Below are 25,251 nucleotides of genomic sequence, written 5' to 3'. Positions count from 1 at the left end.
GCGAGGGCGCTCCGAGGGCAAACTCGGCCTACTTTACACCACGCTGCTCGTAACGCCAACCGCAGGGCGCCAGTGGGCTCCTCTCTTGGAGATGACTCCCGCGTTAGGGCGGCGGAAGCCTCACGATAAAAGTTCGAAGAGCTGGGAAGCGCCACGCACTCGGCCAGCACCACCGGACCCCGCACCTGCTGCGTCCGGAGACCGACCTCCCCCGCGCCAGCCCGGGCCCTGCCCCCACCGGCGCTGCGTGGCGTCACTTCCGGCCCCGGCGATCTGCGTCCGGGTCACGGGAAGCCTCTTGCCCTCGGAACCTGTGACTGGTGGAGGTATCGCTCTGTCCGCGTTATCTCCTCTCGGCGAGATCGCGCCGCCGAGTTTCCCGGCGGAGAGTCCCCGCCGCCCCGGGCCGGGAGGGCCGAGGACGAGCCCCAGGAGCGGGCAGCGGCCGGCCCGGGCCGGTGCGGGCTGGCGTCTCTGCCCCGCCGCCTGCTGCTGTCCCTGGGAACCGGGTGCCAGCGCTGAGGGGCCCCCGGTTTACGACGACCCCCTTCCCCGGCTCCCCTGTCCGCCCTGCCGGGGAGGGCGGAAGATGCCGGTGAAGAAGAAGAGAAAATCCCCCGGGGTGGCAGCGGCCGTAGCGGAAGACGGAGGCCTCAAAAAGTGTAAAATCTCCAGGTACCGCCTCCCCCCACCGCTGAAGCTGCCCTCCTTCCTCCTTTGCTGGGGAGCGGGGGGAGAAGGAGGCGGGCCCGGTTTCCGGGGCTACAGCGGGGAGCCCCTGCGACCCCCCGGGGTGGTGGTTGCAGCGCACCGCGAGTCTCACTTCCCGACCTCGTGCTCGCCGTGTGCACTGGCCCTCCGACAGGGCTGGGAGGATCGCCTCCAAGTAGAGTCTGCGGGCCCTGGAGGGGGGAGCTGGGATGCGGGTGTCCACGAACCGCATTCTTTCCCCAAGCCCCTACTCCTTCCATCCCTCCCTCGCCTTCCAGTCCTAGAAACGGGTACCGATCCCCAGAAAGGTCACACCTAGAATTTCTTTCCAGAGTGTATGCAGGAGGGAGCGGAGCTTGAGCGATCTTGACTTGACAACTGCTTTGGGAAGGGTAGAAAAGAAAACTCCCTATGTTATAATTGGCCTCCAGATGAGTATTTGGAGTGGCCTACCCCGGATGTGTCTGGCGGCCTTTTAAATTGCGGGAGCCGCGTTCTCCCGAAATAAGAGTGCCTCCACCGTATCACGTCTCTAAGTGCAGCGTTAGAAAGCCCTGCATGCTCTTTGTCGTCTAGCATTCAGGACGGTGTTTACTCTCAATAGAAATACTACTAATAATTTGGAAGCTATTGTACTTTGTGTCCGCTTGGAAAAAAAAGACAGAGCAGAACTGCGGTTACAGCCCTTTAATCCTGTTGTAGCATGTCATTGAAGCATCACAGCAACACGTATGCTGCAAAAGATCCCTGCAGTTTAGGTGTGAGAAGCGCTGCTTTTATCCCCTTGAATGTTTTTGACTGTTATCAGTGGTTGGCACTTAATGTGACAACCTCAGATGCTACCGTTAAAAGGAAGACAGTAGTCGGTGTTTGAAGGAAGAAATAATGATAGAGCTCTCTTTAAAGGGGACTCTATTGCTTAAAATGTGAAGTAGATGATTAGTTAGACTGCATCTTTCTTTTTGTGATTGGTAACTTTTTCCCCTTCATTAACTGTGTTTTGCAGAGGAACCTGTTTATTTCTTAGGCTATTAATCTATAAGATGATGCTTTTTTCTTCAACCTCTTGGTAACGCTGGAATTTGACATGGTTACTTTACTAGCTCATATTCATAAAACATATGCAAATTAGTTTTTTACACAAATCAGTTTTATTGATACATGTTAGTAAAGCATACATTTCAACCAAAGTGTGTAATCAATGGTATTCCGCATAATCATTTAGCTGTGCAAATTAGTTTTTTATTACTCCTAACATGTGACCATGTTAAATATATAAGGTATCAAAGTTATTTAGATAATTGCATTTTTAAATGTTAAAAAATGCTGAGATTTTGCCTAGTAAGGAGATGCAACCAATGATGACATAAGTCAGTAATTCTTTGAGATAGCTGGAAATCATTTATTTGAAGAAATGAATATATTTAAAATGTAAAAGAAATTAGCACATTAAAATAGCTGATAAGTCGGTATTATTAGCAATCAGGTGATACTTTGCTGCTCTCAATTAAAATTTTCAATTATGGTATAATTTTAAATATAATTTTATTTTGAAATATTGATTCCTTAAGTATCAAAATATATTTTGTAAGATTTTGCTTTCGAAATGTTTTGAGTATGTCTGTTATGCACAAAAGTAATTTCCATGCAAATCAGTAGCAGAATTTCAATAAAGATTATATTTTCCCAACTACCAGTCCTGCATTGAGACTGTTAGGCTAAACTTCTGTGTAGTCCTTGGAAATCCGGGAAATAATTTTGGCTGATATTTTTGAAATTTGATAATGAGCAAAGTAGCATTTGAGTTTTGTTAACACAAATTCTTATTTATGGAGTACTGTTTGAAATTGCAAATACTTAACTCCAGTTTTTTTCTTATGTGAACTGTAAAAAATACTTTTAATTTGAATTGAAATAGTTCATATTGAACTTAGCTTTGCATGAAGAGTTGAGATTTGATAAAAATCTTAGGCATTTTGTGTGTTTTTTAAGCTATTGCAGATCCCAACCCCCTGCTAGACTAATAGGTGGAGAGGAACACTTTTCAAGCAAGAAGTGCCTGGCTTGGTTTTATGAGTATGCAGGTAATGAAATTAATATTAAGAAGAAATCAAACATATGCCTTTTAAAAAGTTTTTTCTGTTTTTTTCACCTAACAAATTATTTATTGCAGGCCTGCTCTCTATAGTGCTGTATCTTGGGATCAGGGTCAAGACTGAGAATTGTGGTTAGACAAGAATTTGGTGCCTTTTTAAATGGATATTTCTTTAAATACATATTCTTTATATATTTAGTGGTAGAGGAATAACTCACTTTTGTATTTTAAAAAATTTGTAAACATGGACAGTTTCACTTATTAGTTTGTATCCATTGACTAAAGTAGTATTCTGGAAAACACAAAATAGAACTAAAACATTTTTTACTTTATTAGTTAATATTTTTTCAATTCAATATTCTTTTGAAATTTTTCTGAACCAGAAACTCACATTTTCTGAAACTTTTTGGGAAACGTAGTAAAACATGTAAAACTTGGATAAATCATTGCACAGTGGTAATTCACCCTTTCATGATTGGTTCAGTTCAGTTCTGCTAGGTACAAAATAATAAATAAGACGATATGCATGGCAACTAATTTTAATTTTTAAAAAGAAAATATTAGTGCAATCATGGTTAGCTTATCTTCTGTCATTCAGTGATTCAGTCAATAAATGTTTATTGAGCACTTGTGTGTCAGGCACTGTGCTAAGTGTATTAATAATAGAGACTGATATTAATACAGTGAGATAAATACTATATTAGTAGGAAGATACACTATGAGAATTCATAAGAGGAATATATAACACCCAGCCTTGGAATTAGCAGGCAGGGAAGGCTTCCTGGAGAAGCTAACTTAATCTAAACTAAATTTTATAGATTGTGAAAGAAAAGCTCTGTACCCAGAGTAGTGCTACAATTTTGAATTGTGAAAGTCAAAGCGAAGGATAAGACTGAAGAATTATGTAAATATAAGAAAAAGAACACTCATTTCCCATTTTTTTACTGGCTGTTTCATAAGAAAAAATATTTTTGTTCCCTTTAAAATGGTTTTGGTCTTTTAGAGTTACTGATTTTAAAGCTTTCTTTTATCCTTTTTTCTGTTTCCTTTCTCATAAGTCTTTGTCTTTTTTCCACTATCATTCTGAGTTTTTGTTTAAAATAAAATAGTGTATATATAGCCATTGCCTTATATTTAGTGCTAACCTAAGTTGAGGTCTGAAATATACTCTGAACTTGGGATAGGTTTAGGTCAATGGGATTTTAATGGAAAATGAGACTATTTGGGGGACAGTAACATCATTTTTGGGATCAGCTGAGTGATCTCCAAAGGATAATTTAAAATTGTTTAGTAACAGAACAGAGATTCTTTCTAGACCAGAAAAAAGTGCTATTACTGGTATCCCAAGACAACCACTAACCCAATTTAAATGAAAGAAAGGCACTTTCTTACTGACCTCCATTTAAAATGTCGACCCATTTTTCAAAATGCCAGTTTTACTAGTTTGCATGATATAGAATCAAAAAGTTACTCATCTTAGTTCACATAAAAAGATTACTAATACCATAACAATAATTAGTAAATTTTTTTCTCTCATGCTTATTTCTTTTATTTCTCCTAGGGACTTTCCCAAGTAGCATAAAATTCTAATTAAACATTTGTAAGCTATATTAGCATTTTTGCAATAGTCAACATAATATTTAGTACTATTATTCAAGAAATTGTGCTAATCGTATCACTTTTTCTTATGACCGTTCTGTTAGGTAGATGATGTTAGCCCTAATTTACAGGTGAGAAAACTAAGCCGTAGATTAAATAATTTCCCCAAGGTCATAAAGTGACAAAAACCAGTATTCAAACCCAGGTCATTCTGATCACTGAGCCCATGCTTTTAACTCCTACTGTCTTGTAATGTCTGTAATGTCTATTTTTTATTTAAGGCTATGCTCATGGCAAATAATTTTCACTTTTAAAAACAAGATGTCAGTGAGGACACTTGAACAATTCAGTGATTTGTTCAATAAATATTTATTGAACGCTTAGTATAGTACCTCTACTGTACTGGCATGTAGTAGTAAACGGGTCAGACAAGATCCCGGCCCTTAGGGGACTTGCCTTCTCCTGAGGAAGACAGTAAGCAAACAGGTAAGTTGGCAAGATAATTACAGATTGAGGAGGGCTATAAAGGTATTAAATATGGTAGCGTACAGGTCTAGAAAGTAATGAAAGTTTGGGGAATAGATGACCTTTCAAATAAAGTGGTTAGGTAAGGCCTCTCTGGATGTGATGTTGAACTGAGTCCTGATTGACAGGGAGGAACCAGCTTGCCAAATAAGCGGTACCTGTTCCATCTTAAAATGGAAATGTCCATTATTAGAATGGAGTCAATAATTGTGCCTACTGAAATAGTACATGTAAAGTATATAGTCAGGACGCAGTAAAAATTATTATTATTTTAAAAATAATAGCTTTATAGTATCAGATTGACTGGTTCTGTGTTTTCACGACTGTTCAACAATTAACTACTTTTACAGAGCTTATGTTGAAGGTGTTGTGTCATTAATTGAGTACATCTCCCTCCCTCTCCCACCAAGCATCTGCTATGGCTGGCATGGTTTTAGGCCCTGCAGATATAGCCAGGAAATTTTCTTTATGGTTATTTAAAAATCCAGGAAATTGATGGTGTTTTGTTTTAAAAAGTTGTATCATTAAAATTTTTAGTATAATGTTATATACATCATACGTGGTAAGCCTGATGATACTAGCCTTTCATGAGACATCTCATTCATGAGTAATATTTCACTTTGCAAGTGTCTAGTAATATACCAGGCCTATGAGTAAACAAAATCAAAGAAAATAAAAGGGCTCTTTTAAGATGTTATAAAGAATTTTAAAATGTTAAAATTTCAAAATCCTGAAAAGTACCCAGCTGATATAGTTGAGTAAACTAAATCATTTCCATAGCTTTTTAAATGTATGGCTTAGGAAGTTGTTAGTAGAAACCTAGTTGCCTAAAAGATTTAAGTTCAGCTCCAGAAGTTTTACCTAGGGAACCGTTTTATTGGAAGGGTATGATTCAGAAAATCTAAGTAACATTATGCAGTTAGGGAAAAAATACTGGAATTGGTATAGACCTTGTTCTAGGCTTAGCTTCAGGAAAGTCAACATTTATAGAACTTAGATCTGTATAAGGTATTTGTGTGTGTGTGTAGGTATGTCACCTCATTTTAACTTGATTCTAATCTAATTTTAATTACCAATTGATTTTTCTCAATTTCTGAGGGAGTAAACTATATTTTATGATAGTTACTGGTATTTCTTGACATAATTTCGGCTTTCTCTTTTGATACCAATGGCAGCTTTGAGGGCAAATCTGCTTTCTTGTAGTAGAAAAATTTTAAATGTTAAAATATATTAAAAAATATTTATAATTTTCTTTAATTTTTTTACCTGATTTTTATTTTCATACAAGCCATATATTCAAAAATAGAAAAGGATGCATACTCAGTTATGTTTTTAACAGCTTTGTTGTTATCAATTTTGTATGTTTTTTTATTTATAAAAGTAAATTTATAAAAAATATATTTTTTCTCCAAAGTATATATTAGGAAGTGAAAGTCTCTAAGTCCCACCCCCTTCATCTTTTAACACATCAGAATTTCATTAGTACTTACTAAACCTAGTACCATTTTACACAAAAAAAATAAGGGGTTTTGGTCTCAGTCCATGTATGAACTTCATCTTGGTTTCCTGGATGTCTTCTCAGGCAGCAGAAATACAGTGGCCACATACAGGCTGCCGTTCATCTTTTCAGAAAACCCATAGGATTTTTTGACTTCGCGTTGTGCTTGTGACCTATTGGTGGTGCTGTAAAATGTCACCTGAGCAGCCATAGTCTAGTCTATGATTTATAAATTTGGAGCATTTTTAGTCCTGAAAAGAGGAAACAGTCTTCTTATGGCACTTTAACAGTATATCAAGACTATGTTTTTCAAAAGGCCAGAGTGGTGAACATAGTTCTGTCATATTTTATGTTGTTATAAATTTGTTTTAGTCTTATCCAGTTACAAAAGATACCTAGCAATGTTGTAATTATTATATTTTGGGAATTTGATAACCTGAAAAATATGAGAATTTAAGGATTAACTTAAATTTAGTTATAGTAGGAGAGTAAGATAAATAACATGTTTAATATGTTTCATTAATTTTCAGACAAAGGATAGACATAATCCAATTGAGGGATTAAACGTTTGTTTCTGCATTAAGGTGAAATAACTATTACCTTGCTGTCTATTTTAAAACTGAGATAAGGAAACTATCTCTTTCTAGAAATGGAATGAAGTAATTTCCTTGTCATTGTTTTTACCATATGTTTATCTTTTCAAGAATTAAATTATATTTGAGAATATTTCAAACAGATAATGAATGACCTACTTTAATAAGTAAATAAATATTCTATTTCTGGTTACCGTTTTGAACTATTGGTTGGTATTGGCACATTCTGTAGAATAAGGAGCTATAACTTTCTTAAATGCTTCTTTATATTCCTGCATTGCTAGAACTTTTATTCAATATATGCTCCCAATAAATGTGCTTTTTTAATGGATAGGTTCAGTTTATTGTGATTGCTAATAATGGAGTATTTCTTAACTGTTTATTTAACTTCATATTATAATGTGGGATTCTGTTCAAAGAATATTTCAAAATATTTAGAATTTAAATTTAAATCCTGTAGCAGATATTTACAAAAGTTTTGTCAAAATTTAAATTCAGTTTCCTGCAAAATGTTACGGTGTATTCATAGATTCTTTTAGCACAATGGCTTATGTTTTATGTCGATACTAAATTCTTTATAACAACAAAACATATAAATTATTTTTGTCGTTGAAGGTCCTGATGAAGTTGTAGGGCCAGAAGGAATGGAAAAGTTTTGTGAAGACATTGGTGTTGAACCTGAAAATGTATGTTTTATTTAAAAATAGAATGGAATACAAGTGGGGTATGGGATATTTGTAAATTTCTAAAAGTTGAGACACTTCATTCACTCGTATAAAGAATTTTTTCTCCATGTTTAATATTATAGATTTGCATTTACGATATTTTTAACAGTTAAAATTGGGCAAGTGTTCTCTTTCTTGAAAGAAATGTCATTTGTAATAGAGTGAGAGGGATTCTACCTTCAGAAATTGTTAGAACTTTTTACTTTTAAAAAATTGGTCCATCTCAGTTTTTTTAGAGTTAATAATTCCAAGGGTTGTACTCTTTAATAGTTGAAGGATGGAAATATTTGTATAAAAATGCTCTCCATGATAAATATAGACATGATTACCTCTTGCTGACTTTTCCCCTATCCTTTATGTTCTGTTCTTTCCAGATTATTATGTTAGTTTTAGCGTGGAAATTGGAGGCTGAAAGCATGGGATTTTTTACCAAGGAAGAATGGTTAAAGGGGATGACTTCATTACAGTAAGAAATTTTTTTAAAAAAACAAATTTGATGGCCTATTTGAAGATCTTAAATGATATATTGTACTTCATAATTTTCAGGAGTAAGGTGTCACCTTAAAATAAGAAAGCCAGTTTGATGCATAACAATTGGTTTGGGGGAGTAACAAAATTATATTGTGGTCTTAAAGAACCTCAGTACAGTCCTACTAAAATTCATTGACTCTATGGTTGGGTGAATTAGAGGTCCATGATGCAAAAGGTTATTATTCACAGGTTATTTGAGCAATAAGGGCTTACTTTCTCTGAATACAGTGTTCCACTATCTAAGGAGTTCTTTGGGCAGTCCTAAGCTCTAGAGCCTCCTCTCTCCCTTCTTCAGTTTCATGCTTGACTATAAAAAGAAATTTGGAGCTAGAATTACATGCCACTATTTTGATTTCTTTTTGCCAAATGAATCTCATAATGGACAAAAGTTGAAATATTTTTCAGGTCTCATGCAATCTTTAGCCATTTTGCAGCTGTATGCTTTCAGTTTGAGATGCTGCCTTTGAATCCTTTCATAAGTTATAGAATTGCTTCTTTAAAACATAATTTCACTTTGGCTTTCCACAGTAAAGTGTCTTTAGTTACGGATTCGGTTAGTGTTTATGTATTAATTTGATAGTATGTCATGTTCCTAATGTTCTTGTAGTATGTTAGTAGTTCTCAGTGTTCTAAAATATTTGAAGGGAACATTGATTTATAATATTTTTGATGAAAAAACTGGGAATTAGCCATGTGGTTTCCTGTTGTTATCATGCTTTACACAACACACTTTTTTTTTTTAATTCCTTGTTTGCCTGTCCTTAAATTTCAAAATACCTGAGTTTTTTTAAGTATTTGTTCATCCATATGAACTTAAATTTTTATGTTGGAATTTTCATTGTCCAATGCTTTATAACTATTTCTTAGCCAACACTAACATATAGATATTCCATAAATATTTTCTTGGTTAAAGCTTTTGCTCATATGAACCAAATAATTATTTCTAGAATTTCAGAACATAAAATCAACCCTCCCACTTCCATTATTTTTAGATGAGGAGTTGACACAGAGTGGTAAAGAAAATAGCAATCATTTGCTGTTCCTTAGTGGTAGAGCTAGGTCCTAGAATTTGAGTTTCCTGGTGACCAGTCTAACATACAGAACTGTAGATTTTTCATATTTTTAGGATTTCAGTTTACATGGGCAAAATTATCTAATGGCCTTAAGTCATCTTAAAATAATTATCAGTTGTTTCAAATTTATTTTAACACTTGGAAAACTTTAATGCAACTCTACAAAGAATAATAATAGTCTAGTGGTTAAAACATACTATAGTCAAGGATAGTGGACTCTAATAATTCTGATTAATTATAATCTGTAATTACAAATATCTTTGTAGTTTATAGTGTGCTTTTACATTCTTTTTTTTTTTAAGCCTGGGTATTCATACAGACTTTACATAACAATTAACTTTATTTTTGTGTGTGTGTAAAAGAATTATGGGTATAGATTTGTATATAATTGGGCTAGATTGACCATTTTTGTCAGTTTCAAGTGATGAAATTGCCTTATCCTTCCCAAGTATTTTGTTCTATGCAGTTTTTCATCATTTTTAATACTAGTCCCATCAGATTTAATTTTGTAGACATGTATTAAACACCTTATTGTAAAGTACTGTAATACTTAATGGTGATCACAATGAGGCACAAGAAACAGCTCCTGCCCTTTAGTTACATTCTATTAGAATAAGGAAAGAATTATAATACTTTATCTAAAAATCCATGTAGACTCTGATGTGCTAGAATACAAGTACAAAATACTGTGGAAGCACAGATGCTAATAAAGTTAATTTCAGTTTAGTGAGACAGGAAAGTCTTTCTGAATGTGGCGTTTATACTGGACCTTTGAAGAATGATTAGGATTTTAAGGGTTGAGGGTATGGAAAAGGTTATTTTAGGAAAGAGAGACTTGTGAGCAGATCCTTGAGAGAGAGAAACATGTGTTTGAAAGAACTGTCAGTAGTCTGATTTGGTGGAATCATAAAATGCATAAATTACCAGGATGGATTTAGAAAGATAGATAGATTAATGGCTTCCTTGTGGAGAGCCTTGGTTAACATGTTAAAAGAGTTTAAACTAGTAGATATTGGGAAAACATCAGATTTTTAAGTATGGAAATCATCAAAATTTGGGGGATGGTTTTCAGTGTTGGAGACACTCAATATTTTAAGGTCATAGACTCTTTTGAGACTCTTTTAAAATTTATGAACCTTATCCCTAGAAAGGTACACATGTGCCACTTAACACAAAATTTTGCTTATGCTGTCCAGAGGTTTATGGATCTTCTTTCCCCATCTATGGATACAAGGTCCCAAGGGCCCTTGGGAGTTTTATTCTGGCCTGTCTGGCTATAATGGAGGGCTTTTCTCATATCTGCTAGCTGGAAGCTTGGTGTGGGAGCAGGGGGTGAAACACTGTGCTGGTGGAGAAAACTGAACATAGGCCTTCAAAAAGGAATGTACTAGATTGTAAAGATGAAAAAGAGGGAAGAGGATAGTATCTGACAAGAATGGTGGCAACTAACTGCCTGGCAGTGGGTTACAAATGATATATCTTCTGGTCTCCATTTTGTGTCCTGGCATTTCATCATATTTAGAAGATTAGAAGGGATTGTCTGGTTTGACTCTGTAGGAGAGAGAGGACTTGGGAGCATTTATAGGATTTTTTTTGTGGGTTGGGGATAGTGGGAATCCAAATGGTGTGTGTGATAAGTGACTATCATCCATATAGCATTTTGGGCCCAGCTAGTAATTTCCATTAGCATTCTTCCCTTCCAGTTCCCCTCAAAGTAATCATGATAAGTCCAAAATACCCCCTCACTCTATGACCAAATACCCTTAGAGGTGAACTGTATTGCCCTGGATGATTAACTTGATTTAAAGAAATTCCTAAATACAGCACTATGTGAATAAAATTCTTCCTGTTCCATATCAGTGTGTCACAGAACACTTACAGGGACTTAATCATCAGGAAGAACCTCACTTAATCTCTTGTAACATAAATAAGAACTTCTTGTTTAAAGGCCTTTAATGGTAAATGGGTGTGGCTCAAGCAGTTGGGCTCCTGTCTACCATATCGGGGGCCAGGGTTCCATACCCAGGGCCTCCTGGTGAAGGTAAGCTGACCTATGTGGTGAGCTGGCCCACATGGAGTGCTGCCCCACGCAGGAGTGCTGCCCCATGCGGAAAGCTGCTGCAGCAAGATGACGCAACAGAAGGAGAGAGAATAAGAGACACAGTGGCCCAGGGAGCTGGGGTGGCACAAGAGAATGATCAGCTCTCTCCTACTCCAGAAGGTGCCGGGATCGGCAGACACAGAAGAGCACACTGTGTATGGACACAAAGAGCAGACAATGGAAGGGAGGGGGGAGAAATAAATAAATCTTTAAAAAAAAAAAAGGCCTTTAAAGAAGAAAAAGTTCAGAAGCCTCCCTTTATAAACAGATGTTTAGTAGTACCTGGGAAATTAACTTCCAAGCCTCAGGGTTGCAGTTTAAACCTGTTTCCTCGCATTCTAACTACAATGCCCTTGGAGAGTGGTACCCTTATGCCTGTATCCGCTAAAATCTGCATGGTTTTGATTGTTACTCAAAAAATATTCCCTGGCTTTTCATGGTATACTGGTTAATTATGCCTGTCTTTTTAGTTCAGGAGAAATATTCAAGTTTTGAGGTATTGACATTATTAACATGTGAATACATTTTGGGCCATTACTGTGGCATGGAATCTGAGAGTTTATTTCCTGCCCCTCTGGTAGAAGTTAACTGCTTTTTCGACTTTCATTAAATTTATTTTTCACTTAATGAACAATTTTTGCACTAATAGAAGCCACTTACAGAAAATATAGTAAATTACTAATAAATAGTTAAGGAACTGGGGCACTGCCAAATTAAATGGTTAACTTATTTAAATTTTGATTTCCATTTCTGGCAATGTGGCATATTAAATGTGCAAAGAAACCACTTTACATAATAAAACACTTTATTGTCAGGTAAAATTACTTGAGCTGACTATAAATTAAAAAACATAATCAGAGGCCAGAAATGATGAGAGCTGGTGATTCCATTGGAATCTATGAAACTGGCATTTACCCATGAAATCATCTACTTCTCTCTTGTCACCTAAGGTTTGGCTGTTACCTTGTCATGCACATTGGGGAGAGGAGACAAATTATGAGGCCTGAGTAAAGTGGAGATAAGACCAGAAACTCTCATATAAAGTTATTGATGCCAAACCTTCCCCCATAGATGGAGATTTGATTGCCTGGGCTTGTTTCTACATACAAATGAAGTAAAGATCTTCTATCCAAGAAAAATCCTGATCATAAACTCTTCACCATGCAAATTTGGAGCTGGAATTCAATATTTGTGTGGCCCATGAGCCCAAGTGCGTTTTAGAATAGTTCCAGGTAAACAGGATGCCAATGTGTGTAGTGGAAGCATTTCCTCTTTAGAAGAAAACATTTCTTAAACAGAGGCCTCAATTGAGTAGGAAACTGTTCAGTGGTCTCAGATAATCAGATTTGGTGAGGTTGACATCTGACTTTTCCACACAAATACTAAAAACCAATAAATGATAGATTAGTGTTTTAATAGTGCTGCAAGAAAATAATTTACAATTTATAATTCTATCTAGTGGATCTATCAAAAATGAGAAGGGAATTAAAGGTATTTTGAGGCAAATAGAAAATCGAAGTTTATTACCTCACCAAAGGAACTTCTATAGGATGTCTTTTAGGAAGAAGGAACAATAATGGGTAGTTGGAAGTATTAGGGGAAAAATAACTAAAATCCTGATCATCGGTAATGTAAGTTGGGAAGAGAATGGTTAAGGCTAAAGCATTAAAAGGTATAGTTTGGGTAGAGGGTAAAGCTACTGACTTTAGACTTCAAGGTAGATACGCTTATTAAAATTTTTAGGGAGCCAATGAAAGGATAAAATAGAATCTGGATCTATATTCAGTTTTAGTGGAGGGAAAAGGTGAGTTAGAAAAAAGGCTAAAACGTTAAAAATGGAGGCAGTAAACAAGATGAAATGAATAGAAAGTAGAAAACAAAATACAGAAAATAATGTATCAGTAATCAGTTAATGTAAAAGGACTGATCTTTTCGATTAAAAAAAATAGATGTCTGTTTACTCTTCCTAGAGACCTATTACAGAAGTATTTCACAGTTGTTCTATGCTTCTTCAACTTCAGCCTTCTGTGTACTCTTAATGACATCACTTAACATTTCTTTGAGAAAATGGAAGCAATCAGAAGAGAATTTCCATGTTACCACCGTCAGATATACCCATCTTCTCTTCCTTTCTACATGTTGACTATAGATAACGTGTGTTTCTAAAGCTAACTGCTCTGTGTGGGGGATCCTGTCCCCTCTCACCTACTACTTGATGTTATCCAGCAATAGTCTCCTTTCTTTCTTTTTTCAAAAATTAAACTTTGAATTTTGAAAACAAGTATAGCTTCACATATATTTATAACAAATAATAGAAATCCCAGGTACACTTACCCAGTTTCCCCCAGTGGTAACATCTGGCAAAACTAGTACAGCATTACAATGAGGATATAGACATTTATATAGTCAAGATAGGAGAACATTTTCATTACCACATGGGTCCCTCATGCTGCCCTTTTACAGCCATACCCACTTTCCTCCTCCACACACACCCTCAATCCCTGGCAGCCACCAACCTGGTCTTCATTTCTTAATCCTGTCATTTCAAGAATGTGTCACTCAGCATAGTTCTCTGGAGACTTAGCTAGGTTTTTACTTTATCAATATGTTGGTTCCTTTTTATTGCTGTGTACTATTCCATGTATACCACAAATAAATTTAACACAGTTTGTTTAACCATTTACCATTGAAGGACATCCAAGTTGTTTCCATTTGGGGGCTATTATGATTTAGAGTTGCTATACATACTTGTGTACAGATTTTTATTTGAGCACATGTATATTTCTCAGGGATATAGTTGCAGGGTCATATGGTAATCCTATGTTAAGTTTTTAAAGAAACTGCTAAACTGTTTTCTAGAGTAGCTGTACCATTTAGCATTCCCACCAGTAATGTGTGAGTGATCATATTCATCTGCAGCCTTGCCTATATTTGGTGTTGTCACTATTATTATCTTGAGCCATTATGGTAGATGTGTAGTGATATGTCACTGGTTTTAATTTGCATTTCCCTAATGGCTAATGTTGAACATCTTCTCATGTATTTATTTGCTATCCTTATATCCTCTTCAGTGGACTGTCTCTTCATGACTTTGGCCTAATTTTCTAATCAAATTGATTGTTTTTTTACTGTTGAATTTTGAGAGTTCTTTTACTCTTCAAAATAAGAGTATTTTGTCAAATATATGATTCGCAGCTATTTTATCCCACTATTGTAGCTTGTCTTTTCATCCTCTTAACAAGGTCTTTTGCAGAGCAAATGTCTTTAATTTTGATGAAGTCCTGTTTTAACAGTTTTTCCTTTTATGGATTGTGAATTGGTGTCAAGTCTAAGAATTCTTTGCCTAGTCTGAGATCCTAAATATTATTCTCTTATTTTTTTTTCTAGAAGTTTTATGTTTTCATGTTTCACATTTAAGTCCATTTTGAGTTAATTTCTGTATAAGTTGAGACATTGGTCATTTCTTTGTCTATGAGTGTCCACTTGGCTCTGGTACCATTTGTTGAAAAGGCTATCTTTTCTCTGCTGGACTTTTTTTTTTCCCCCTAATTTTTAAAGAACAGTTATCCATACTCCATTGGATTACCTTTGTACCTTTGTCAAAAATAAGTTGGTGATATTTCTGTGGGCCTATTTCTAGGTTTTCTGATCTGTTCCATTGACCTATATGATATGACAATCCTCTGCCAATATCACAGTCTTGAAATTAGGTGGACTATTTTCCAAAATTATTTTAGCTATTCTTGTTCCTATGCTTTTCTTATAAGTTTTAAAGTAATCTTGTCTATATCTACAAAAAATCTTCCTGGGATTTTGGTTAAACTGCATATAAATTTGAGGAGAATTGACATCTTTGCTATTTTGAGTGTTCTAATTAATTGACAGAATACTTTGTCTTTTGAAATCTTTCATTAGCCATGTGTAGTTTTCAGCATACAAGTCCTGTACATATTTTGTTATAATTACATGTATTTCATTTTTATGTTGAACCATTGCAAATAGTATTTTGTTTTTAATTTTAGCATCTCTTTGTTCATTGCTAGGGTATAGAAATAACAGTCAAATTGTATATATTTATTTTGTATTCTATGACCTTGCTGAATGCATTTTTTGGTTCTAATTTTTTGTTTATTACTTGGAATTTTCTATGTCGACAATCATGTCATATGTAAATAGGGGCAGTTTTTATTTCTTCTTTTCTATTTTGTATGCCTTATATTTCCAATTTTTTCCTTGCCTTATTATACTGGCTAGAACTTCCAGCACTGTTGAGTAACTTTCTCCAAACATAGGAAGAAAGCATTCAATCTTTCACCACTATATAAAATGTTAGCTGTAAGTTGTTTGTAGATACTACTTATCAAGCTGAAGGAGTTCTCTTTTTCTCTTTATCTTGGAGTTTTTATCATGAATGGGTGATAAATTTTGAGATGTTTTTCCTGCCTTAAATGATAATCTAAAATGTTTTTTCTTTTATAGCCTATTAATTTTGGTGATGCTATTATTTTGACAGTTTTCCTATTAAAATGACAGTTTTATTGATTGATTTTCAAATACTGATTCAGCCTTGTATAAATTCTACTTGGTCATAGTGTATAATTCTTTTTATATGTTGCTGGGTTTTATTTGCTATTCTTTTGTTAAGGACTCATGACGGATCTTGGCTTTTGTTTTAGTTTTTTGTACTGTCTTTGTCTGGCTTTGGTAGCAGATTTAATACTAGCTTTATAAAATGAATTGCAAAGCATTTCGTCCCCTTTTATTTTTTGGAAGAGAGTGTGTAAAATTAATCTGAAATGTATGGTGAATTTCTCCAGTGAAACCATCTGGGCCTGGACGTTTCTTTTTTGGGGCATTTTAAAATTGCAAATCAATTTTCCTAATAGTTTTACAACTATTCAAATTATTTTATTTTGGGTTATGATAGTTTTGTTTTTCAAGGGATTGATCCATTTCATCTGAAGTAGTCACATAGTGTGATCATGTGTTATCTTTTTTATGGCATCCCATATTATGTTTTTTGATACCTTCAGGTTTGTAGTGTTATCCTGTTTCATTTTCTGATATTGGTAACTTTTGTCTTCTTTTTTCCTTTGTCCATCTTATTAGAGACCTGTCGATTTTATTGAGCTTTTCAAAGAACCAGCACTATATTTGATTTTCTCTCTTGCTTTCAATTTCATTGATTTTTGCTCTTATTTCTTTTCTTCTGCTTGCTTTAGGTTTATTTTGTAATTCTTTTTCTAGATTCTAACATTAGGAGCTTAGATTACCAATATGAGACCTTTTCTCCTTTCTAATGTTTGCATTTAGTGCTATAAATTTCCCTCTCAGTACTGCTTTGTGTCTCAAAAATTTTGATATGTTGTGTTTTCACTTTCACTCTGTTTAGTGTATTTTTTAGTTGAGATTTCTTCTGACTTTTGGATTATTTATGAATTTGCTATTTACTTTCCAAGTTTTTGGAGATTTTGCTCTTATCTTTCTGTATTGATATCTAGTTAATAATATAGTTGGAAAACACGTTCTGATTTCAGTTCTTTTAAATTTGTTGAGTATGTTTTATGGCTTAGGACATGGTTTATCTTGGCTTATGTTCCATGTGTATTGAAAAGAATATATTTTCTGTTATGAAGTGAGTTATTTTATTAATGTTGATTAAATGCTCCTGATTGCTGATGTTGAATTCTACATGCTTATATTGTAATTTTTCTCAATTGTTGAGAGAAGGGTGTTGAAATCTTCAGCTATAAATATGGATTTGCTTATTTCTTTTTTCAGTTCTGCCAGTTTTTGCTTCATATATTTTGCAGTGCTGTTGTTTGGTGCATACATATTTGGGACTGCTATGTCTTCTTTTTGGTTTGACCTTTTTACCATTATATAATGTTCCTCTCTGGTAATTTTCTTTGCTCTGAAACCTACATTAACTCGTATTAATATAGCTACTCTTGCTTTGTTTTGATGTTATGTGAAATACCATTTTCCATCTTTTTATTTTCAGCCTACCTATATTATATTTGAAGTGAGTTTCTTTACAGCACATAATTGGGCCATGTTTTTTAATCCTCTCTCATTCTTTTTTAATTGGTATATTTCGACCACTTATACTTAATGTAATTGTCGGTATGATAGGGCTTAAGTCTGCCTTCCTGTTTTTTAATTTGTTTCACTTGTGTTCATAATTATTCATTGAAGCATTTTTGTGAAAATCTTTGTCATATAATTCTAACATTCTGTCCTATCAGTGTTTATATGTATTGTAGATGTCTTTTTTTCTTTCAGTTCTAGATCTTCTTGATTCTTGTTTTAAGTGATTTTTTTTATTGGAACCTGGACATTTGGGGTATTATGTTATGAAACTCCAGATCTTACTAAGCCTTCTGTTTAAACTAATTTCCTCTGGCATCACTTAAGCAGGGGACATAGGGACTACCACCCCATTACTGCCAGGTGAGGGTAGCAATCGAGTTTCCCCACTTAGCATCCATTGACATCCAAGAGGGGGATTCCTTATTACTACTGGGTAGGGGGTAAGAGTTCAGGCTTCCCACCAAACCTTCACTGATAACCTTCCTGGCTGGGAGGGGTAGGAGTGCCTGGTTACTGTTCCCCACTTGGCTTCCACTGACACCACTGGGGTGATGGCTTCATTACTGCTGGACAGTGGAGAAAGTCCTGGCTCTCTACTAGGCCTCCTCTGACAACATCCCAGTGTAGAGTCAACAGTGGTGTCCAGTTGTCTTGTTATATCCTGGTGAGGTGGAAGTTTCAGCTCCCTGCCCAGTCTTTACTGGCATGGCCTTGTCTCTTGCTGAGTAGTGGAATTTATCAACCAAGTGAAAGTCAGAGAACCAGTAAAGATTTTCGAGTATTCCATCTATTTAGCTGCTTATATTTTATGTCTCGTCTTCAGAAGTAATGTGTATTACCTTATTGTCATGTGCGTGCTTTTTCAAATGTGCCTAATTGAAGGTTAGGTTTTCCACAGACCTACCTTGATTTTGTAAACTAAAAATGTAGGACTCTGAATTTAGGGCTGGGTTGCTAATAGTGTATTAATTTCATCTGTGTTAAATACTAAACTTTTCATTGTCGTGTGTGTGTTTAAAGAAAAGGCATTGGAGTGAACTTTGCCAGGCTTTTTCCCTTTTTTCTTTTTTTTTCTTTTTTAATTTTTTAATTGTATTAGTAGACATAGGCAACAAGTTTGTCATTGTGAATCTGTAAATCAGAGAATTTTAATCCTAAATTAACTTCATAAATGCACTCTTTTTTTTGTGCATTCCTTCTAACCTTCTATAGATGCTTTTATTTAATGTTCTTGATTATATAATTTGTTTGATTTTGATTTAAGGTGTGACTGCACAGAAAAGTTACAGAACAAATTTGACTTTTTGCGCTCACAGTTGAATGATATTTCATCATTTAAGAATATCTACAGATATGCCTTTGATTTTGCAAGGGTAGGTGTAATTTCAATGTTTAGTAATTTTAATATATTTTCACCTTGAGGTCACACTTAGGATAATTTTCTGACTTGTATTTTAGGATAAAGATCAGAGAAGCCTTGATATTGATACTGCTAAATCTATGTTAGCTCTTCTTCTTGGGAGGACATGGCCACTGTTTTCAGTATTTTACCAGTACCTGGAGGTATGTATACTTTTTTTATTCTGAAAATATTATCTTCAACACAATCTAATTAAAATATACATTCAGTTGAAGAAAAACAAATAGTGAAAAAAGAATGTTAATGTTCCATACTTTCTAGGTATTTTCAGTGTGTACATATCTACTGTTATTTTTACAAATGAATTCATGTGTCATTGATAAATTCAGTGCAAAAGCTATTTTTGGTACCATCTTAAATTTCTTAAAATATAAAAGAAATATTATATTTTATCATAGGCATTCTTCATGCAAAGATAGTTTCTCAGAATTTAGCAAGAGAGAATTCATGCTAGTGCATATTGTGCATTTTAATGTTTTGTTTTGTTTTGTTTTCCTGGTTCACAGGGTTTTAGGCTGAAATCCTCATAAGAGAACCAATTATAATAATAAAGCTTTCCTTTGCTACTTAGGCTCAATCTAAAGAAATAGAATAAACCTTTAATATTTTATGCCCTCAAATGTAAGAACTAGCTAAACAGAATACATAAATGTGTTAATTACTTTTTAAAAATGCTGAATTTATAAAGAAGCTGTTCCTTAAGAAGGCTTATCATTGTACCTACTATAGGCAGCTATTTTAAGAAGATGCTGTCATCTTTTCCATTGTTTCCTATCTGCTTTTCTACCTGCTTTTTTGTTCCTTTTTAGTTTTATCTATTTTATATAGTTTTCACTATTTCTTGAATACAGATGTGTTTAGCTTTGAAAATAATTTCTCATAAAGCTGTTATCCTAACAAGTCCCCCAGAGTAGCTTTGTTGAAAGCTGTAAGAAATAATGGTATGTTTAGCCATACTCTGCAATCTTTAAAGAATAGAAGTTTATATCCAAAATATATAAATACTTAAACACCTCGATATATCTATTAAAAGAACTTAATTTGCCAAAAAAAAGAGAAAGGAACAATGATATGAAAACATTTTGTATGAATGGACTTTGTGCATACATAAATTTTAAAACCAGTAAAATAGTAGTTCTTTGACGGATGGTGTTTACCCACTTCCTGTTAGTGGTTTTAGGGAAAAAGAAATTTCACCGAATGTGAAATATTTACCTTTACAGGGAGTTAAGGGAAGCAAATTGAATATTTCTCAGATATGCTTTACATACATTATCTTTTAACGCAATTTTGAGATAGGTTTCATTCCCATTTAGCAAATGAGGGAAAGGCTTCTTTTAATTAAGTCACTTTCCCAGGCTTATGCAATAAGTGACAGAGCTGGAATTTGAACCCAAGCCTATATACTTTTTCCACTGCTTTCAAAGATGCTAACTTCCAAATGTAGTTAAACAATAGATCTCGTGTAAAAAATGATTTCCTGGAAAGCAGCACAAGGGAACTTTCTGGGTATAGGAAGTGTTGTATGTGTTGATCTTTGGTGTTGGTTATATAAGTATATATATGAGAAAATTTGTTGAGTTTTACTGTTAAGATTAGTACCCTTGGTATACTTTTTATTACTCAAAAATGAAAGGAAAAAAGGATAAAATTAATTGATGACATTAATATGTAAATGCTTCTGAGAATAGTTTTAGAAGCATACCACAAACATTATTTTAAAAAGGAATAAATGGGAGCAGGTATAGCTCAGTGGTTTGAGTGCCTGCTTCCCATGTATGAGGTCCCAGGTTCAATCCCTGGTACCTCCTTAAAAAAACAAACAAAAAGGAATAAATGTTTTAGGAAAGACAAAATTACACCCAAAAACAATGTAACTAGATTTATTAAATCAAACCCTAATAAATAATGTTTATTCTGTAATATCAATATCTCATTTCCCATAGCAATCAAAGTACCGTGTTATGAACAAAGATCAGTGGTACAATGTATTAGAATTCAGCAGGACAGTTCATGCCGATCTTAGTAACTACGATGAAGATGGTGCTTGTAAGTATAGTATTGTTTTCCTGTGAAAATAAAGAACACTGGCTCATTTAGATTATCTCCCTGGCTTTTGTAGATACATAAGTTTGGACTTATACCTTATGAAAATATGTTTTTAGAATAGTTCTTAGTTTCTTAGGCATTCATTGGGCACTTACTTTGTGTTTAGCTTTGTACCAGGTCCTGTTACTGGAACTAAATAAGTCTGTAATATGACCCAGTACCCCTCATCAAGCTTACACATTTAATGGGGCAATTACATAGAAATAGCATCTTAAACATTTTTCAAATTGTTTAATAATTCAGTGGGAAAGTGCTATGGGCAGTTAGCAAAAGGGAGAGATTGATGCTGGCTTAGTTATTGGAGGAGAATTAATGGAACCTTGAGGAGGAAGTTCCTACAAATACCACTGGAAAATCCCTTTTGTCATCATGGTAGAAAAGAAAAGGCTAAGACAACACTCTAAGTAGATGAGAAAAGCTGGAAGCAAAACTGCTGAAGAAGGGCAGTTTCAGGCTTCTGTCATCACAGAGCTCATGGGGAATTTGTTTTATAGTTGAAGAGGTGAGTTCACTGAATTCTAACAAATATTGTTTTTTCATTTCTAGGGCCTGTTCTTCTTGATGAATTTGTTGAGTGGCAGAAAGTCCGTCAAGCATCATAGCAAGAACTATTGTGAAGAAAATGCAAACCTTTTGATTCCCACATGTATACAAACTAATGAGATGAGGGGGAAAAAAGTCCAAAGGGTGCATTTTCATTCATATCAAAGACTTCTCATAGTACTTTTTTTTCCTTTTTTTTAAAGGAAGTTTTCTTGTTACATGTGACAGGCCTTGAGCCACACCTCTTCTGAGACTGAATATTGAAGTTTTTGTTTTGAACTTTGTTTATTACATTTATTTCAGAACAATAAAGATTCAGATTTGTGACAAAGGCCTTAAAGTGAAGATGTCCCTTGAGTGTCAGAGTGGTATTTATTTTTGTAAATTTGAATTCTTGAATTTTTGAGGTTCTGCTTCACCATGAATTTGTGGAATTTTTAAGATTTTAAGCAGTCTTAACATTTGACCATGGGTAGTATGCTGGTGGTGTAATTCATTCATCTCTGCACCATTAGGAAGAATAATTATTGACTTTGCCTCCTGGGATAATGATTTTCTGATGCAGTCAATCAAAAACTCCTGGATATTGGAAGTTCTTCAACTTTCAGCTCTGAGTTTTTGTAAAAGCTGCCAAGGTCTTAGGCACCTATAGTCTTATCTGAAGAGGTTAGAATTGGAAAGATTATCTCCAGTTATTTTGTTTCTAACCATTAAATAGTATTGTCAATAAGCATAAACCAGCATTGCAAATGTATATTCTTAATGTGAATTTTAAGTTTTATGTATTTCTATCAGTTAAAACATTTGGTTTATATTTGAAAGAGCAAGGTGGATATATTAATGACCTTAAAATCAGATAGCCTTATGAGAGAAGTAGGACCAATATTGAACTTGCATCATCACCATCATTATTGTTTTAGTGACATTAATGATCTGTTTGTCATTTTGTGGTATAGGGAGTTCTGTTGATTGAGCACTTTTTTTTTTTGTCTTAAGATAATAGAATAAGGAGTCATGAAAGAACTCTGTGTATGTATGACTGTGCACAGTTCAAGAGGTGCCATTTACATTGGTATAATCAGTATTATTTTCACAATTTTCAGAATGATGGCAACAGCGAATCTTGGAAGGGGCAGCTTTTCTAATTTATTAAAAGATAGCTTTTGAACTAGCAGCAGGGCTGTTTGTACTTTCCTTTTCAAGCCATTCAGTATCCTAGTGATATGAAAATTTTGTTCACTCAAACTTGTAGTCACAACTTTAATAACATTCCTTGTTTCATTGTATGAGAGAAGTAAACAGATTATTTTTCCATAATAAGGAAATTTCTATTGGGAATTAGGGTAAGGATGAGGGTTATTTTTGATGGTGAATTTGTTTAATAAATGGTTTTTTATATTGCTTACTTAAGAATAGCATTGTAAAATTTTTATTGTTTGTTTGTGTTCTGGTTAATGAGCTGGGAGAAGATGATTGCCAGTGTTTTAATTGTCTTCTTAATGAAATTACTTTGTACAACTTTGTAAAACACTGATTTAATAGTGTAAAACAATTTTTTCCCCTAAATTTCTTAGAGATGATTTTCCTTGAATGCTTAAGTAGTAGAATCATTAATTTATTAGAACTGTGCATACCAGTGGTATTATTAACATCACGACTGATGTTTTAATATCAAATACAAGGAAACATGCATATTTTTAGACCTTTGAATCATTTAAACTTAATTGACTCTCTTGCCCAAGGCAAAAAATGAAGAATACATATCGTTTGATCCCAAAACATAGTTTAAGTGAAAATTTACGAGGTGTCAATTTATAGCCTGAAATAATGTTAACATCTTTGTCATCTTTGTTACCTAATTAAATAAGGAACACTTAAACTTTATAAATGACCTTAAAAAAATAAAATGTATGAAAATACTTATTTTGCTTACTTACCCAAAGAAAACTTTAAGACTTTTAAGTCTGAAAGTAAAACTGAAATTTACTTTCTTTCCTTAAAGTCAGCAGTCCAGTCCCACCCAGGCCATGCTTCATCTTCTCTTGCTTGATCTATTTCTCTTACCTCCTTAGAGTAACCTGCATTGGAGGCAAATTACTCTGCCTCATTCATCAAGCAGAATGTGGGCTGTTTCTTACTGTTTTTTCTTAATTTATATTTGAACAGTATTTAATTTATTGGGAAACTATTACAATTAGGAATTTCAGTAGTATTAACAAAGAGAACAGTATTAAGGAGCCCACAGTATAAAAAAAGATGTCTAACATTGTCCTCCTCTTTAGCTACCTTCAAGTGCCTTCCAGGAATCCTGCTTTAAAATTTTCAGAATTATTTCCTTTGTGTGGAATGAAATACTCTATGGTGCTTTATAACATGGAGAAAACTTGCTTCTTATAGACTGGCATACAAGTGCAGTATGACTGGAATAAAGTAGAGCCAAGTTTTGATTCTCAACTGTGGTAGGATAGAGACACTGCCCTATTCCCTCCCACCTACCCCCCACTCCCCATGCCTCAGGGCCTATAATTGTATCTTGAGGAAATTGCCAGAGATTCAATTAAATTTAAAAATGCTATATTGTTGCATGCTGACCTGAATCTACATTACCTCTATGTTGCCATTTGTCTTTTCTTGTCTAATGATTTTTTGTATTTAAATATTGCTGATAAAATTTTTGACATAATGCATTTTTACAGTAAGTGTTTTTATGTATATTACTTAGGTGTTGTTGATATGGGTTCTACTGTTTGAAGTACTCTACATTAGTGTTTGTTGAACTGGAATTTGAGGGCCTTTTTGAGGGATATTAGATTGACCCTGAGGAGTATTTTTCTTAAATTCAAATGCCTTTTCTTCTAGTAAGCCAAAATTAATCTTAACAATATCGAATGCCATCACTTGGGGACAAGGCAGATTTTAAAATGACTAGTGTTTTTAAGGAATACAAGGTTTGTGGAGTAGCTCATATTAGAACACCTGAAGTATATATAGCTAATGAAACATTTCCCTTTGAATTAAGTACTTCTTCAAAATGATTTTTGCCTAATTGCTAATATGAAATTATGAAAAGATTTATTGAAATACAGTTCAGTTTAAGGAGCCAGGTAGTAAGAAAGCTTACTTAATTTGTTTTACTTCCTTCTTGAAGTGTATTTAAAACTGTTGTGGTAATAATTCATAGTCTGATACAATTTAGTTCTAGCCCTCAAGACTCTTAAAGCTTGAATTTTTTAACACATGTCTCATACAATTCCCAAATATCTAAAGCATTAAATAAATTGGGGGAATTTTTAATACATAATTTAAATGTATTTATTCAATTCAGAGAAAAGGCAAATTTATCTTCCTTAATCTTATTCTTAAAAAAATAATTCTCGAGGAAATCAGTCTCAAAATCACGGCTAAACATTTCTAAGAAGGGATTATTTTCATTTTAGGAGAAAAGAGAAGTAGCAGTAAAATCTTAATTTCCTCAATGGGAAAGGCTAGTCTAAATTATTAAATATTCCAGATCATGTAATTTTTAAGTGAATGTACTTTTATTCCTTTCACGAATACTTGGTAACACCAAAATGAACAAATTGCTTTACTGAATGCTTAAGACTCCATTTTCGTTAATAGAACTAATTATCTAT

General features: G+C 34.4%; 1 protein-coding gene and 1 non-coding gene across 2 annotated transcripts; both read left to right on the top strand.

The window, feature by feature from the left end:
- The first annotated feature begins 286 nt into the window (after nt 1–286).
- On the top strand, nt 287–21,965 carry DCUN1D5 (defective in cullin neddylation 1 domain containing 5). Its single transcript, XM_004469517.4, has 8 exons — nt 287–675; nt 2,704–2,795; nt 7,637–7,707; nt 8,121–8,212; nt 18,809–18,917; nt 19,003–19,107; nt 20,911–21,013; nt 21,620–21,965. The coding sequence occupies exons 1-8, from the start codon at nt 590–592 to the stop codon at nt 21,673–21,675; spliced, it is 714 nt and encodes a 237-aa protein (XP_004469574.2). The 5' UTR covers nt 287–589; the 3' UTR covers nt 21,676–21,965.
- On the top strand, nt 20,703–20,775 carry TRNAG-CCC (transfer RNA glycine (anticodon CCC)). Its single transcript has one exon. It is a non-coding gene; the product is annotated as a tRNA-Gly (tRNA).
- Nucleotides 21,966–25,251: the final 3,286 nt, after the last annotated feature.

This window comes from Dasypus novemcinctus, chromosome 27 (assembly GCF_030445035.2).
Source record: "Dasypus novemcinctus isolate mDasNov1 chromosome 27, mDasNov1.1.hap2, whole genome shotgun sequence".
NCBI classification, from domain to species: Eukaryota; Metazoa; Chordata; class Mammalia; order Cingulata; family Dasypodidae; genus Dasypus; species Dasypus novemcinctus.
The sequence above is the reverse complement of the archived record's forward strand: the minus strand, read 5'-3'. Positions and strand labels throughout refer to the sequence as shown.